We start from the raw sequence: 16817 nt of genomic DNA, 5'->3' as shown, positions 1-16817 counted from the left end.
AAAGCCTTAATCAGGAGTTAATATGGTATGCCACTGTAAAAAAAAAAAAAGAAAGAAAAGAAGAAAAAGTATGAGACAACTCAAAATGTTCAACATAAAATGACATGTCCTGTATTTGTTGTTGACTGAAATGTGACAGGAAGCTACCTGCATGTGTCAGATTGCAAAGGAAGTGAAGGCTCTTGATTGAGCTCTCTGCAAAACACTTAATACCGAACTAAACACTCTGTCCCTTTTGAGCTCGAGCTAGGGGAATACTTCAGGAGACTCCTCTCACTTCTTTGCTCAGATCAAAAGATCCAAGGATGCCCTCGGATTATTGTGAAGGACAGGAAGAGGAGAAATCTCCTCAATCTCCGGAGTGAGCTGCAGCCCTCCCCCATCTTGTAACCGTGTTTCTTTGATAGTGTCCTCCATTGTGGGTCATTATGGAGGACAACACAGTGTGAGATATACAATCTAACACCACTAGATAGCACTGTTAGCTCAAGCTGATTAACGTCACTGCAGTACTCCCTAAAAAACACACGTAACAAGAGGGAGGCTTTGTAACTGATACACAGAGAGTCTGCTGGGTTTAGTACTAGTAGACATAAAATGCTTTTATTATTATGGATAGGCAAAAGGTCTGAGCTGACATTCTATGGCGTTGAGTTATAACTGTTTTTGATGTTTTGTTTTTCAGATGCACATTATCAGAGGCAACAGGCAAAGGTTACATGTCATGCAAACTAGATAAATAACTCTTTATATGTACCTTTGCTATAAAGTTAATCATCCACTGGCAATAATGTAGTGCTCTTAGTTAAAAAAGGAAAGAGGAAAAATATACATACAGTATGTAAACAGTCAAAGAAATTGCACTTTCTTGGCTTGTTATTAGAAGCCACACTACTGAAAGAGAGCAGAAATTTAACACTGGAAAAACTAACTCACTGTCACTGATTGTCTGACCAATATAAAAAAAAAGGACACTCAGCTAAAAAAAAAGACAAATTATGTAATTCTACAAAAAAAAAATCATATACAATCATAGTCAATTTTAAGGAGAAATGTCTGATATATTGGTCAGCTGTATAACTGGTTAAAAACACCTTAGTAAAATGAAAGATTTGATTAATAACCTTTATGTATAATCCCAATAATATTGTCATGTATAGTACTAATTTTACACGCTACTGCTGATAGAAGGAAAACAGGTCTCTCTCTATGTACATTCACATGAAACTAAACGCTTATGGTTACTTCCACTAAGTGGATTAGCCCAATGCTCCTAAGATGAGAACAATCTACTATGCATCTGTACAGAAAAAATGACCTCCAATCCTCAAATATTCACAACTTAAAAAAAAAAAACATAACAAAGGAAGTCCTTATATAGTCCTTATCAGAGGAGATATTGCTTTTAAAGACTGCATGAGTTCGCTTAGGTACGTACACAAGACAACATGGCACTTCTACAGAGCATTTGGGGCGAATCAATTCTAGTTTTCATTCCCTTTCCTCTCTCCTTTCTCCCCCCGAGGACATTCTGATTGTCAATGCTCTGAAGCAAAGAGCTAAACATTCTCAAAGGCAGTCTGAAGTAAACAGAAACACTTTTTACCCCTCTCCCTCCCTTCCCCAGGAAGCAATACTGAAAATAGTCAACAATAAACATTCCTATCGTGAATATATTTTATCCATTTCTTTAGCAGACAGTACTCAAGCTCTTTTCTCTTTTTTTTTTTTTTCAAAAATAACTTCTTTCTTAAAACCTCATTAGAAATTCTCTTGCAGCGATGCCAAAATTCCTATCACTAAGCCCACCCCCTCCCCTGCCTATTCACTGGTACATAGCAGACACTGTCTTGGTAAAGTGAAGAAAAACCCTAACACTGTCTCAACTATTTCAACCAGCTCACTTCTCCTTGTGTCATTTCCCAAAGGTGCAATATGACTTTGAAAGCCTAACGAGTAAATGAGGGTTCAATTTTGACCTACTTAGGGCCCAGGCTACATTTTTGTTCCCCCGGGCAGCTCGTGAGCTCCTTGTCTCTTGGAAAACTTCAGAGCCGAGATGCTGAGTACTATATATGTTCACTTTCAATCTCCGAGCAATGTCTGTCTTTCCCAGTTTGCTTAAGGTGCTGAAGTAAGAGCGATCAAAGTGTATGTGTGTGCGTTTATAGTGTGTCCACTCAGCATACATACAGTCTTTAGTGTGCTTGTTCATCCAGCACTAGTGCAAATTCATTTCAGCTGGTCTGTTTCTTCCTTTCATCCGAGACAGTCTATCTCTGTTTCTCTCATCCCTCGCCGCTTGGACAAAAGATGCGTTGCCATGGTTCCATCCTTGGTGTGATGCCCTTCAGAGCACTAGGTTCAACACACTCATCTGTCAGTGTGTGAGATGTCTTTCTTGCATTTTCAGTCACTATAATTCTCCCCCTCTCTTCTCCTTTTCCCGCTTGTTCTCTGCGGCACTACTACTGTCGGTAGCGGTGTTGTGACATCAGTTCGTGTCCATCTGTCCAGTGGTGGGCCTGGTCCCTTTCTCAGAGTGGTCCCACCTACATAAATGCAAGATACGATCAACAAAACAATGCATATACTTTGCCTCTCCGAGTCATCCCTCTTTCTGTATCTGATGCTCGACTTACCTCCCTCTGTTAGCTTATGAATGCTGCAGGGTCAAAAGTAAATCATTGAGCCGTCTCCTCCTCTGTTCTCTGCTGCAGACCTCTTCTTCCCCTCGTTTTTCTTCCTCTCCCTCCTCCTCTTCTCTGCTCTGGGTTTTGGTGTGCTGCGGTGAACAAGTATGTACAACTAATTGCAGGAGCAGATTTTTTTCTTGTGGAAATTTGCATTCATAAAAGGAATTTTTTTTTTCCGTGGGTAGTGTTGTTAACTCACACAGGGGCTGGCAGTGAGCAAGCTGGAGGTGTCCTGACTCTGATGGTGGGGGTCACTGCTGATAACCGTCACCTCCTCCCCCACTGGCTGATCTAAAGGTCAGAGGTCACACAGTATGTTAGTAAATGCGTTAGAGGAAGAAAAGAAAACAGCACATCATCTCTTTTACAGATATATCTGTAATTATGCCAGTGTCCTTATTTTCCCTTGATTCCTATCCGCATCAGTCAGGGAGCCTTTGATGGAAACTGTGTGGTTTCACTGCTAATGGGGAAAGTTGATGCCTGCTGGGCTGTTGGACACCAGCAGTGGATGACAGAAATGGGGAAACATTTCTGCAGGCTGAAATTCTGTGGTTGGAAAACTGCTTAGTTTGTGCTGTTGAGTATGATATGGAGAGACAAGCCAAATATGAAGATGACGGGCTGTGAGCAGAGCACACACACGCGCGCACACATGCATGCATACATATAGTAAAAGACACCAACACGGGACACAAAAGGAAGTCTATACAGATGTACGGTAAAAATGAAAATGTATAGAGTTCAACCACATACACGTATGCAAACACAAACACCTACAGAAACAAAAACTAACACACACACTTGCTTCATGGACCTGACTTGATGTGGCTGTCGTCCCCATTGGCTCCATCACAGGACAGACGTCGTGAGTCGCCCTCCTCCCCCTCCGCGTCTCTCTCTCTCTCCCTCTCTATCCTCAGTCGGATCTGTCTGTCTCTCACGAGCTCCCAGTTCCTCACGAGGAACACGTGGTGTTTCACCACAAAGCTCCTGGCCCGGCACACGGGGAGAAATATTAAGTGACATTAGTTCAGTAACAGCGCATCAAGTGGTTTATCTTGAAATGTGAATCACTGTGTTCTTTCCATACCTCTCACTGCTGGTCAAAGGCTCCATGTCAAGATGAGGGAACAGGCTGGTGATGTCACTAGAGCTCTCTTCCTGCACAATAAAAAACAAATGGAGGGAGTTAGTTTTAGACTTTTACAGAGCAAACTATTAAAAGTTACATTCTTGACCGGCACAAAACAACCTCAAACCACATTAACTCACCGCCATCTGGTGAGAGGAAACCGTCCTCTCCTTCAGCCGGCCTGAGTGAAACAGTGAGAGAGAGAGAGAGAGAGAGAGAGAGAGAGAGAGAGAGAGAGAGAGAGAGAGAGAGAGAGAGTAAGATGTTGTATGAGGGTACTGACTGGATCCATCAACTAAACCGGAAGATAACACATCTAATACTGGCAACTCACAGTAACGCCGCTTCCTCTTCAGTGGGACAGCAGGCTGCCTGTGAAGCTGCCACCAAACAACAGGAGAATTACATCCGTGTATATTTGTAACAAAATCTATGCGTAATACTCTCCTCTCTCTGTATAATGGGGCACTACTATACCTGGTTGTGCTGCCACAGCCACATAACATCATAGGGTAACTGGAAATGAATCCGCTTCAGCCTCAGGTATTTCCCTAGAGGACACAAAGGCAGTTTAGATGGACAGACACAGCTACAACAAAGAACAGCAGTGTTTGCATTTTCTTATACACTCACCAACATGTATGGGAGCAGGTAAAAGGGTGTACTCGTGCTCCCCTGGTGTGTACTCCAAACTCTCTCTGCATATCTGCTGGGCTTGAGATGGGGGGCTAGGAAATACACACCGTACATAAATAAACACGAAACCTGATAACAAAAGATGTTCTCATAGCTTGTTTATGAAATCTATCAACTCACTCTGTAGTCTTGTAATCATCCGAGTAAAGACCTGCCATCAGAAACTTCTTCCTGGGAGGACCATCTGCTCTCTCCTCTCTTTGGATGGTTACTGGTTGGGACGGAGCCTGGTCCACATCTGATTGGCTAAAGCATTCAGGGGGGGTGTCACACTCAGGTTTATCCACGGCGACACTAAAAGGAAAGCATGAAGAGAGAGATAGAATGATAGAGAGGAAAAAGAGAAAGAAAGAAAAGGCACTGGTTTAGCACACAGTGCTGAAAACAATAGGTTAATATAGCAATAGTGAGTGGTTGTATTGAATTTTCAAATCAACCAGCTCAGGTGCTTTTTAATGCAGTTGTGAGCGTTTACCTCTGATGACAGGGGGAGTCACCATGTTTTCTCTTCCGTCCTCTCTTCCTCCTGGCCTGCAGCTCCAACTCTGTCACCTGCTGCACTGTGTCGCCTCCTCCATCTCTCTCTGGCGCTCTTTCTTCTTCTTTTCTCCCTCCCACTTCTCTTCCTTCTCTGCTGTGGCTGTGTCCTGGCAAGAGGTCAAGTGATGACATGGAGGGAGCTGCGGATGAGTGTGTGGGGGAGGATACAGTGAAGGGCAGTGGGTGCTTCCTGGGCCGTCCTGGCCTTCTTTTGTTTTTGACCGCCACACTGTCTGGTGTTGGCACACTTTTCTGCTGCCCCCGGCTTCTTGAGTCACCTTGTAAACCTGCAGTCATTGAAATAGAAAGAGGGAGGGAGGGGTTGAGGCACGAGGGGGGAGGGGTGGGGGTGTGTAAGTGGCGGAGGGGAAATGAGACAGATGTGGATCAGCAATTGAGGCAGCAGGAGGTGTGAGGTGAGGCCAGTCTAGGCTGAGTCATGCAGATGGGCCACAGATTAGGTGAGTCACGACACATTTCCTCTGACCAGATCACTTCTGGGAAATGCATTAACCATTGATTTATGTACGCACTCACACACGCAGCAAAAAAAAAACAAAAACCACAAGAATGGACAAAAACACTGTGCGCCATGCATACTTTTTAATGTGAGCATGCACACGTATGCACTCTTTCACACAAAGTGTTTTTGCACATTCAGTTAATGTGGCACACGATCTCGAAGAGAGAAAGAGGGAGAGACAGAGAGAGAGAGAGAGAGAGAGGGAGAGACAGAGAGAGGGAGAGATAGAGGGAGAGACAGAGAGAGAGAGAGAGAGAGAGAGAGAGAGAGAGAGAGTGTGTGTGAGCGTGCCCCTGCTAGCATGCTGTACTTTGAAACACATGTGTGTTTAGTTAGATGATGAGCTGATGGCAAATGTATTTCACTTCTCGCAAAAACAACATTTTCCCCTCACAAGCTCTCTTTGCCCCCATTCTGACCCCAGCGCTATTCCTTCATCAATCACCCCTGAGGTCATCTATCTTTTTGTTCCATTTTCCACAGTCCCTGACAAGACTGACCACTCTTTCCTTATTGGATTTTTCCAAGTCAAATAGGCCCTGTTGGCCAGCAGTGAGGGATAGGCCAGGCTTTAAATAGCCAATCTGGTGGTTAACTAATGACTGTGTTCACTGGGTAGCCCCGGGCTGCAACAGTGTGCGGTTTGCTGCAGACTGGGAAGATTTCAAAGATTTTCTGGCAGATTCCCATCAAGATGCTGCCCTCCTGCTATAACACTTTTTTTTAAATTCCAACTGAGAGTGGTTGCTGAGTGGTTGCTGAGTGGTTGCGTTTGTGCGTGTGTGTCAGGCACATCCCCTGCACAGCACAGGGAGTCTGAAATTGGCTATAAAAAGAACGGAGTCTGATTTCCTCTCAGACACCCTCCAGGCTTTGATGTGTGGCTCAACAACACCTGAGAAAAAGCAATGCTGTCACTATATTGGGCAAACTCTTGGTGCCACAGTCTCGTCTCCACATTGTGCAAATATAAAAATCTGTCATACTGAGCAAGTGAAAAGAGGATCTTGGCATAAAACCTCTTCACTCAGCTTGCTGTCAGGATTTGGTTGCTACTGTTGTATTTCAATGGAAGTTGATGTTACATTTCCCATACTATCTAGATTACTGTCAGTATTCTACATATTCATATTTTCTGGAGATGAAAAAAGCAGAATACAACTGCGCATTCACATAACTCAAGGAGCATTTATCAGCACAGTTTCCAGCCAGTGAAATATACTGATGCTAACATTATCTCATTATGAGCCATCACACAGAAGCACAGACAAGTCACGCATCTATTCATTCACATATCTATCGATGAGATCATTCATGCATCCTCACCTGCTTCTCTCCTCTCTCTCCAAGCTGGCTCGTCTCTCCTCCATGACCTGTCTTCACTTCCTGAATTCCTACTGGACAATCCACTCCTTGGACCCCTCCCACCTGTTGCCATGGCAGCGGATGTGAACAGGTTGGTGTGTGTCGGTGAGGGAGATGACCTGTACAGGTGTGACTCTTGAATATCCTCACCGTCTTCGTCCTCTCCGTCTGATGGGATCAGTCCGCCTGCACGTTGCTCCCCGGTGAAACTTCTCCAGCTGGGGTTTGAGTTTCCAAACCCTGGCCCTCCCAGACCCCCGAATTTCATCCAGCTCTGGCCCAGGCCGCCCCAGCCTCCTCCAAATGAAGACAGGTGAGAGGAACCCAGCCCCAGTGAGGTGAGAGATGTGTGTTTGTACCTCTCTGCCGAGGATGATGATGCTGTGGCAGCAGCAGCAGAGGAGAAGGAATCATTTCCGTTCTCACATAACCAAGGCGATTCTTTGGACAGCATGCTCCCCATTCCTCTTGTCCCTTTCCTTCCTCCTTCTCCTTGCCCCAAAATGAACCCAGACCTTGGCTTTGAACTGGCCAACCCCTCTCTCTCCATGCTGTCTTCCTCCTCATCCTCGTGTAACTCCTCCTCGTCATCCATGTCTCGCTCGCAGTGCCGGTGACGGTGTTTATGTTTGTGTTTGTGTTCGCTCCTCCCACAGCCACAGGAGAGGCTGGATGTGAACCCTGAGCTGAAATGTGGGCCTCCTCCACTGCCTCCTCCCATATCTCCCTCAACCTCTCCTCCTAAAGTGCCCTCTCTCAGCAACCTGCTCCTGCGCCTGTGGAATCTGGCGGGGTTGAGGAGGAAGTGGGCATGGTGGGGCTGATGGGGCGCATACTGGTGAGGAGACGGAAGCGGGTAGGAGCTGGGGAGGTGGTGGTAAAGTGTTGTGGGTGGGGGATAGCTGCTGTAAAAGCCCATATTTTCAATGGTCTCCTGGAACTTTGACGGGCAGCCACACTGTCTGCGGTCCGGCTTCCTGTTACAATGCACTGGCTGGCAGGGGTAGAAAGGCTGGGGGGAGAAGGAGGGATTAGCAGGGTAAGACGAGGGGTGAGGCGAGTAGAAACCATTCAGGTTGATCCTGAAGATATTAGAGCGGAGAGAATGAGAAGAGGGGTGATGGCGCCTTCCTCCAGGAGCATTCCCACTCCCGTCAAAGCCCTGTCCCAGTCCTGTCCTCACCCAGCTTCGCCGTCCGATATGGACCTCGCTGAATTGACCAATCAGATCTTCTAGTTCAGCCAGAAACTCTGGATCCTGCATGTGCAGCTGCTGGTGCTTCTTCTTGTGTTTATTTTTCTGTCTCTTCAGTGCATTATGCCCAAGGCAAGGATAATAGTCTGAATGAGTGCACTTATTGTGGCCTGGGCAGGGGCAGGGGCACAGGCAAGTACAGGAAGAGGAGCAGTCGTACTCCCTCCGCCTGTGCCGGTGTCTGTCTCGGTGGCGCTCCATAGAACTTGAGTTGCTGACTGGGTTTGCATGTCTGGGAATATGAGAGGGGGATGAGGAGACAGGGGAGGGACGGTCCACAAGAGAGGAAGGGTGTCTTTGTCCCCCGAGCATCACTCCTGACCCCTGACCCAACCTGAGAATGCCTCGAGGGCCCCTCATCTCCCCTCGCTCAGAAACACTGTTGTTATCCGTTCCAATTCCGCTATCGCTAGGCAGCGTCTCTTCGCTGTGTGATTCACTCCTGGGGGAGGGGGTGGCCTCTTTCAGGTGGCCAGGAGAGCCAGGTGTGTGATGCAGAGGAGGGGTGGGACAGGAGAGCTTACATGAAGACTGGTGAAAGGGGAAGTGGTGCCTTCCCTGACATGGACAACTCTTCTTCACAAAGGGAGAGAGGGACGAGGAGGAGGGAGGACGCGGGGAGGTACAGGATGATGATGGGGAAGGGAGGGAGAAGGGGTGAGGGAAAAGTAAGGAAGATGTTGGTTCTGTGAGGCTGCCCTCACTGTAAGGACTCTGGGCCCCACTGGAGTGGGTAAGAGATGGGGAGGGAAAGGGGTGAGAGGAAGGAGGCTGGGGTTGGTTAGACGAGAAGAGTGAGGTTTCAGAGGGATTGGTGAACAGAGACGACTGAGCGGAGTTCTGGGAGCTGGAATTTAGGTTCGCTGTTTGGACTTTGGGTTTCCGTCCTCGCCTCTTGCCCATGTAGATGGTCCCCCTCTTACTCACATTGATCTGAGGGCCCAGCTTACTCCCAAAGGATGAGGACAGGGCTGAGAGCGTGTGTACTGTTGTAGCCTCTATTGATTTACACATTCTCAGAGAGGTCTCGCCATCTGCTGCCTCGCTTCCCTTTCCCTCCTTTCCTACATACCCAGACAGCATTACCTTGTGAAGTCTCCTCTTCTTCCTTTTCTTCATCTCATTAATCAGCCTCCTGATCTTTAGCTGCCTGTTCCCCTTTTCAGGAGGGTGAAAATCTTTACTCCTGTCTGTATCATCATTGTGATTCAGTGCATCTCCACTCTGGTCCTCGGGGAGGGGTCGTTTGGGAGGACGGCCACGCTTCTTGGGGCTGGACTTAGACGGAGCAGCACACTGCAGTATTGGACTTGGCTCCAGTACAGGGGCTTTCTGAACTCCGTTACACCCCAGAAGAGGCACCTCAGCCGGGATAGTGGTCGTTGAAAGTCTTGGGGGAGGCTCGTCCAAACTGGAGCTGTGGGATTTAGGGCGGCCCCTTTTTCGGGCTGGAGTTATGGTGCATCTGGATGCAGGGGGGCTAGGGTCTGATGTGGGGTGACTCTGCTTCGGGGATGGAGGTTTGATCGCAGAAGAGAGAGGAGAGGAACTGCTGGTTAAAGAGCTAGACGGAATTGGGTGTGACTCGTCGGTCTGCTGAATAGTGGCCTTGGCAGGAAGGGACGTCTTGGGGTTCTGGGGAAAACTTAGTAAAGGATTATGTTGGGAATCTGAAGGGGCTTCCTGATTTTCCACCCTCTGAGCCCGGTGCACCAGCTTGGTCCAGCTGGGCCGTCTGGCTTTACGTTTCTTGAGCGGTCGGCTGTCTTGCTCTTGGGGGGAAGAAGGGGGAGAAACAGGGGCACGGGCAGAGGGAGTGGGCAGAGAGGGAGGAGCAGAGGAGGAGGGGTGGCTTGGAGGCACAGTAGAATGTCTTGAGACGTCTTGTTCTTTTGATTTACTGGTATCACCTGTTGTTGTTGCTGGCTCAGCTTGTTTAACTGGCTTGCAACTGTCATCTGTCTTGTCTTTCTCTTCTGGTCTCCCTGGATTCACCACTTTACAGATTTTATCTAGTTTGCCACTATCGACTGCTTCACCACATTTGACGTTATTATCTTCTGTTCTTTGTCTGTCTGGACTAAGCTTATCCCTCTTTTTCTCAGCCTTTCCTCTTTCAGTCTTTAGGTCATCCCTCCACATATCATCCGTCCTGTGTCTTTCAGCTTTTTCTTTAGCATGCCTTGATTTTCCATCCTTCCCTTTCTCCTTTTTCTTCTTCTTGCCTTCCTCCTTTCTGCTCTCACTCTTCGCTCTTTCAGCGTCCAATCTATCTCGCTTTGATTTTTTGTCTTTCCGTTTCTCTTTCTTTGCTTTCCTCTCTTTCTCTCTCTCTTTCTCAAGTGTGGGCTGTAGAGAGGGATCCTGATCTTGGGACTGGGCAGAGGAGCGATCCACAGTGGGGGAGGACTGTGGTTTAGGGGTAACTGAGGGAGAGGAAGGAGAGTCTGGCCTACTCTTATTGGACAGGCTAAGATCTTTGTGGGAGCTGGTGGAGACTAGAGGTCTTGTCGAGGAGTCCATGGAAGAAACAGCGGAGGAACTGCTGTGTTTCCCAACTTTGATTTTCGACGAGGTGGAAGTGCCAAGGATGTCAACAGAGCCTTTCCCATTCGATAGTCCCTTCTGTCTCGCTGTCTGGACCAAACCATTATGTTTCTTGGAGGCGTTTCCTTCATTTCTGGTCTCAGATGCAGAGAGAGCCTGGATGCATGGTGTGCAAGGAGTAGCTGAAGCGGTCTGGTCTGGTGCGGTTGAGCAGTGTCCTGCAGGAACAGGCTGGCCATTGACATTAGGAAGCTTCTCTTTCTTCACTCTCTCAGATGAGCCATTTGAATTCACCTCTGTCTTATCGGCCAGTTTGATAGGAACCTGAGGAATGCAAACACGCAATCTCTGTCATAGGCAGCAAAGGCTGTGACATCCATTAGTTTGCTGTAAACAACAGTGAAGGACAGTGGCGAAGAGACAATAACCAAAATGCTTTTGTTTTTGTCTGCCCATTAAAAGAGAGAGGGAGGACAAAATGACTCAATCAGGCAGAGAAAAGAGGGCATAGTGAGGAGAAGGAGAGTGAGGTGATGGAAACAGGAATGGGGTTGACACAGAAAGGAGAAATACAAAGGCAGAGAAACAGAGAGGAAGGGAGTGGGACAGGGACAGAGGGGGAGTGAAAGATAAATGAGAGCAGGTAGAGAAAAGAGGGGATGTAAAAATAGAAGAGAGGGACAGATATAGAGAGCCTGGCAGAGACAGAAAGAGAGAGAGAAAGCTGTGCTATTGGTAGCTATAAATTGCCACTAATACAGATGAGAAGGCTTGACATTTCATACTTGTCCTGTAATTTTGGTATGCTGCAGCCTGAGTGGCGTTTGTGCAGCTAAAGCAATAAGCTTCCCCTTGGGTGATTGTCATAAGGACTGATGGACCAATGTCTGTAATAGCTCCAAGCGGTTGCTGTGCTGTTGTCCTATTTATAGGTCTGTTTATTTAAATGTGCTGCTTAAGCCTCAGTATTGAGACAATAGCTCATTTGACCTTATTACAACTGAGCACAAAGTTGGGCGATTTAGCACCACATAAGCCTGTCTGGCAGTTAACTACAAAAAGCAAAAGTCTTCAGTCATTGTACCCATTATTGTTTTCCATTTCATGCTGAATTCAACTAATAAAAGGTTAAATATTGGCGCCTGACACGAGGGAATCTGTGTGTGTGTGTGTGTGTGTGTGTGTGTGAGGAGAATTGCCCTTGTCTTTAACTTACCTGTTTGGCAGACTTCGTCCCTTGGCTGGCTATGGCAGGGACTGAAGCTTGGGTGGAAGCTGTAGTAAATGTTGATGATAACGACAGTGGCTGCGATGACGAAGATGATGATGACGATGATAATGATGATGATGCAAGCGGTGGTGAGGCAGCAGATGCAGTTTGTTTGGATGTGGTCTGGACACCATCCAAGCCTGAGCGTTGCTCTCTGGTTGTCTCCTCTGGGGTAGAGCTGGTTTTACTCTGCTGCCCCACTCCTCCTTCACCATCCCCCTTCAGCAGTCCCCCCCTGCCTTGTCTCTGATAGGTCCTGATGGTGGGCTTACAGACGTAGCTCTCCAAAATCTTGGGCGGTTTCTTGGTGCGTTTGGCCTGCAGTCCAATCCGGAGTCGTACATTCCCCTCAGGGCAGCTGGTCTCTCTGCCAGAGATCTGAAGCTGCTGCTGCCCTGCGCTTCCACAGCGCCCCTCGATGAGCAGCTCCAGCACTGCCCCCTTGTCTCCTTCTCTCTTCCTCCCGGCTCCTCTTTTCTCCTCCTCCTTTTTCCCTACGTCTCCATTCTCCCCCTCACCTCTTCTCTTCTTCTCTGTCACTTGGTCCTGCTCAGAGTCTTCAGGTGCAGAGGTGGGGTCCAGATTGGAGTTTGTGGCTGGAGGGGTTCCCCCCTTCACTCTCTGGTCCATCAGAGAAGTCAGGGGGGAGAAGCAGGATGCTGTGGGGTTCCCAGTCTAACACTCTCAAATGTACCCAGTGGGGTTAGTGGGGTCAAGGGCAAAGAGACGAATGCAGGTGTAGGTCAGTAGATTTCCAAAAGAATATCCTATAACAGTCCAAGCACAGTTGGGTGCCTTCATCCAGCGAAGGTCTCTCTCTTCTATCTCAGGCTCGAACTGAGAGGGAGTAAGATTGAGGCACAGAGAGAGGGAAGGGACAGACAGACAGACAGACACAGAGAGAAAGATAGAGAGACCAGTGATTAGTCATTTCAGTGAGCTCAGATGCTGAATAGTAGCAGTACAGGCATTGAGGGGAAAGTCCCCTTCCTGCAGGCAGCTGTAGAGAGGTGCTAAAGTCTGTGTCCACAGAGATGATCTCATCGTACAGAAAGCCCAAGGGGCCAATCAACGCTGCTGATTCCCAGAATGTCGGCACTAACGGGAAGAAAGACCTACTCACGTTCTTCAAAAACACCATCAGCTAGTTTTCTCTGAAAAACTGTAAATAACAGCAGCTCTGACAGACTCCTTAAACCTCTACAGTTCTACTTATGTCCTAATCCTTACTCTGCCTCTTCTTTCCCAAATCAATATATCAATCAATCAGCTCCTGACTAATTCAAACACTTGATCCAGTCTCCTCCCCTCCTCTCCCCACTGTCTTTGCGCCTTCTGTTCTCAGCTACTCCCACAAGCACTTCTCCTCCCACCCTTCCCTCTGCTGTACTTTCTTTTCTCTCCGAAACTCCCCCTTTTCATGTTTGGCAGAAAGCTTTTGCATGCATTCTCTATTAGTCCCATCCACTCTCTTTCTCTCTCTCTCTCTCTCCCTCTCTCTCTCTCTGTAGACCACACAGTAAAATGGTCAACTCATACACTGTATCCATGTTAATCAGAACCATATTTCCTCCTCCACTTCGTTCTTTTTCTCCTCTCCAACCTAAATCCCTCCATTCACGGTCCGACCGTTCCCCTCCTCCCCTTTCAGTAGTGGTAACACAAATCCGTAGGAAAGGGTAAAACTTATTTTTGGAAAGGAGTGCAAATTCCTCCTCCTCCCATTGCTTCCTCTAAGTCAAGTAAGCTTTTCATTGACCCCATTGTAAATGGACTTTTAATGTGACATTACAGCAAAGTAACACACCCTAAAATAACATTCTCCTTTCCACCAGAAAAACTTTCACTCTCACTCGCACCATGTTCAGCCCATTTTCTAACCTAACGTATCAAAGGGAAGCAGCATCTTCTGTCACGCTTCCTTCATTACAGTCTCTCTCTCATTAAGGGAGACACTCATCCATTTTCTAATAAAACACAACCTGCCAAGCATTCTTGCAGATCTCTCCTGAGAGCCTCTTATGAAATAGCTCGTCTGTCCCTCAACGCGCTGAACTGCCCCCTTAAACTTACAAGAGCATCTCAGATAATGTTTTCATTTAAGAGCTCAGTGGGCTATCTCTCGTGCCTCTTGGTCCCTACACACCCAAACCCTTTCCTTGAATCATACTGAGCTCAAATCAACATCTGTTCCAGTAACTGCTGTTATGTAACCGTATTGGAAAGCATTTCCGAGGCCAAACCCCCTTACAATAAAATAAAATGAGCACAGAGATGGACAGTGGTCCTCTTAAATAACAGCAGCCACTTTTTGTCGTGACCTCTAGCCCAGACGCCTGACCCGCGAGATGAGAGAGCAGAGTGAAGCGGATCCAGGCATGAGGAGAAGCTTGAGTCATGTAGGTCACAGCCGAGTTGTGCAAAGCAACTATAAGAAGAGAATATGAGTGGCAGGTTTTCAAACTTAAAAGGGCAAGCCCATTCAACATCAGTCAAAGTGCATACTAATAGCTTTTTATACTCTCCAGAACTATACCTCTAAAACATAACTCAAAATTATTCTAACATTAGACCAGAAGCTATTCCCAGTGACAGGATGATGGGTGGACTTGACACCGTAGTCAGTGTGGTTCCTCGGCAGCGCTGAGGCGACGATTAAATCATGATAATGGCCCACCATATTTCCAAGCCATCATCATCACCATCCCATGACGGTGTTATCATCAATAACTACAACACACCACTGTCATCTGCCTGACAACAGCAGGAGCACAGCAGCCCTGCCCCCTGGAAATTAGGGTGCTGTAGTGATGGCATCTCACACACATACTGAACCATGAAGGCTCACACGGTATAGGTGCAGCCTGAACTCCTCATATACAGGGGGGAAGTTTCTCACGTGAGTCTCTCCCTCCTCCTCCTCACCCGCGCGCGCGCACACACCCGCGCGCGCGCGCACACACACACACACACACACACACACATACACATTAGTTAGTGTATTAGAAGTGTGTTGGTCGTACATTGTGTACCCAGGTCGCAGCTGCGTAGGCTGACTGATGTTGCTACTGTAGATACAGTACGGGCAGTGGGGGTGTTACCGCACTGGAGCAACCTATCACTGCTTTACTGAGGACGTCAACAGGAGCTTCCTTCTCCATAATGACTTTGCGCACCTCTGAAAATCACTATCCGCTTGATGCTGTCGCACTTACAAATGATACACACATGCACGTGCTGTTGTTGTCGTCACTCCTTTCTCGGGAATAAAATATATCGCACATTTCAGCATCTTAAAAAACATTCACAGCTGCACACTGAAACTCAACATGGAAGTGGGGGCTACGTAGCACGAAAATGTGCTTGCTGATGGTGTTTGTGATGTGGATTAGTCCCGAGCCACCTTTTTCTCTTCTATCTGTCCTCTGCTAGCCCTTCTGCTGGTGTCAGCAACACTGAAATAAGAAATATCACCACGCACGGAGAACAGAGGGGAAACACACTCAGCAACAAGGGATAAAATTAGCGCTACAGCGGATGCACGAAATTCTCTAACCTACTGTGCTTTGAGCTGGCTGCTGATGACAGGCCTGCACACAATAATACAGACTGCCATGACAAGCTGTAATAAGGCTACGTAGGCTACTTACCCGAGAGCGCGTCCCAGAGCCAACTGCGTTTAGGCAGGAGGTTAAGGTGTTGCTGTCCTGCTCTCCTCTTCGCACCAACAGCAATCCACAGCTTTTGGTGCATTAGATGTTGCTTTGATTACATAACTAAGGCCAGCGGAGGTTAAAACACCTCCTAAAACCGAGTTTCAGTCCCATCAGAGCGCAGAGCCTACTGTGCAACAACATTGGCGCGGGTGTTTTCATAATCATACAGTCGACAGATCTCCGTCGGCGCGTCTCCGCAGCTAGGTGGCGGACTGGTTACACTCCTGGAGCTGTATTTCGCCACTTCTCTCGGGGAAAGTTACATCGCTCCCGCCTGTGATAATGGCTCAGATCGGGCTCTCGTATGCGCACAGGCTGTTAACGTGTCAGGGCTGAGGGCTGAAGGCTGCAGCAGTGTGTGTGTGTGTGTGTGTGTGTGTGTGTGTGTGTGTGTGTGTGTGTGTGTGTTGTGTGTGTGTGTGTGTGTGTGTGTGTGTGTGTGTGTGCTACAGTGGTTACAGGCTGACGGAGCAGAGGGGTTGGTGGATGTGCGGGAATGCAACTGCGTGGCCATTTTCATGTGGCCAGAGGAGGGGATAAAACGGTGAATACAGCACAGGATCTCATTGCGGTTCATAATAGGCGATTGGGGAGGGCTATTTAGACGCTTAATAAAATGGCGACGACTTGGCAAAAATATGCTGCTGGTAGGATCCGAGGAGCAGCTGAAAAGTTGCATCGTGTAATGTAATACGGGATTCATCTTACACAGTGTAAGAGAGAGGAAAGAAGGGCAGACTGGGCTGAGCACTTATTAAAAAGTTAATTTGTGAGATTGTTTATCATCTATCACGATGCAACAGAAAAAAGACTGATCGTAAACTGCAAGCAGTGTTTTTTTTCATGCAGTGAGAACAACACCTATATAGTGCACAACAAAACAATCTGATTATACATATTTTAAATACATATTTTAATATAAACATTAAAATAAAGTTATAGCTAATCGAAAATACTATTGATAAAACGATTCTAGTAATTATAGATTTATACTATTATTCAGTATTAGCAGTAGTAGGAGTAGTAATATCATCATTACTGCTATTTTGTTGTTTATATGTCTATGCACAGAAT

The 16817-nt window shown here is 47.2% G+C and overlaps 1 protein-coding gene across 4 annotated transcripts; it reads right to left on the bottom strand.

Annotated features, from left to right (window-relative positions):
- Window positions 1-576: 576 nt before the first annotated feature.
- LOC130172311 (histone-lysine N-methyltransferase ASH1L-like) lies at window positions 577-16119 on the bottom strand. Of its 4 annotated transcripts, XM_056380936.1 has the most exons (14): window positions 15678-16116; window positions 11974-12864; window positions 6917-11081; window positions 5003-5354; window positions 4648-4821; window positions 4465-4559; window positions 4309-4382; window positions 4166-4211; window positions 3972-4012; window positions 3790-3860; window positions 3514-3689; window positions 2896-2987; window positions 2643-2785; window positions 577-2552 (listed from the first exon to the last, which is right to left on the bottom strand). In XM_056380936.1, exons 2-13 carry the CDS (start codon window positions 12655-12657, stop codon window positions 2657-2659), a joined length of 6099 nt encoding a protein of 2032 aa, XP_056236911.1. In that variant the 5' UTR covers window positions 12658-12864; window positions 15678-16116; the 3' UTR covers window positions 577-2552; window positions 2643-2656. The 4 variants fall into 4 exon arrangements, 2 of the variants coding, with proteins under 2 accessions (XP_056236911.1, XP_056236912.1); XR_008828253.1 differs by lacking the exon at window positions 577-2552 and having other exon boundaries at window positions 2645-2785; window positions 3519-3689; window positions 15678-16118; XR_008828254.1 differs by lacking the exon at window positions 577-2552 and having other exon boundaries at window positions 2738-2785; window positions 3501-3689; window positions 15678-16117.
- Between the last annotated feature and the right edge of the window lie 698 nt (window positions 16120-16817).

Source organism: Seriola aureovittata, chromosome 7 (genome assembly GCF_021018895.1).
Source record: "Seriola aureovittata isolate HTS-2021-v1 ecotype China chromosome 7, ASM2101889v1, whole genome shotgun sequence".
NCBI lineage: Eukaryota > Metazoa > Chordata > Actinopteri > Carangiformes > Carangidae > Seriola > Seriola aureovittata.
This window is presented reverse-complemented; position numbering and strand designations above follow the sequence as displayed.

Excerpts from the sequence above, each read along its gene's own strand:
- LOC130172311 (XM_056380936.1), bottom strand. The coding sequence starts at position 12,657 with ATGGACCAGAGAGTGAAGGGGGGAACCCCTCCAGCCACAAACTCCAAT. Across the intron at positions 11,082-11,973 it reads GGACGAAGTCTGCCAAACAG|GTTCCTATCAAACTGGCCGA; the intron begins GTAAGTTAAAGA and ends TGCATTCCTCAG. Across the intron at positions 3,690-3,789 it reads CCTTTGACCAGCAGTGAGAG|GAGCTTTGTGGTGAAACACC; the intron begins GTATGGAAAGAA and ends GTGCCGGGCCAG.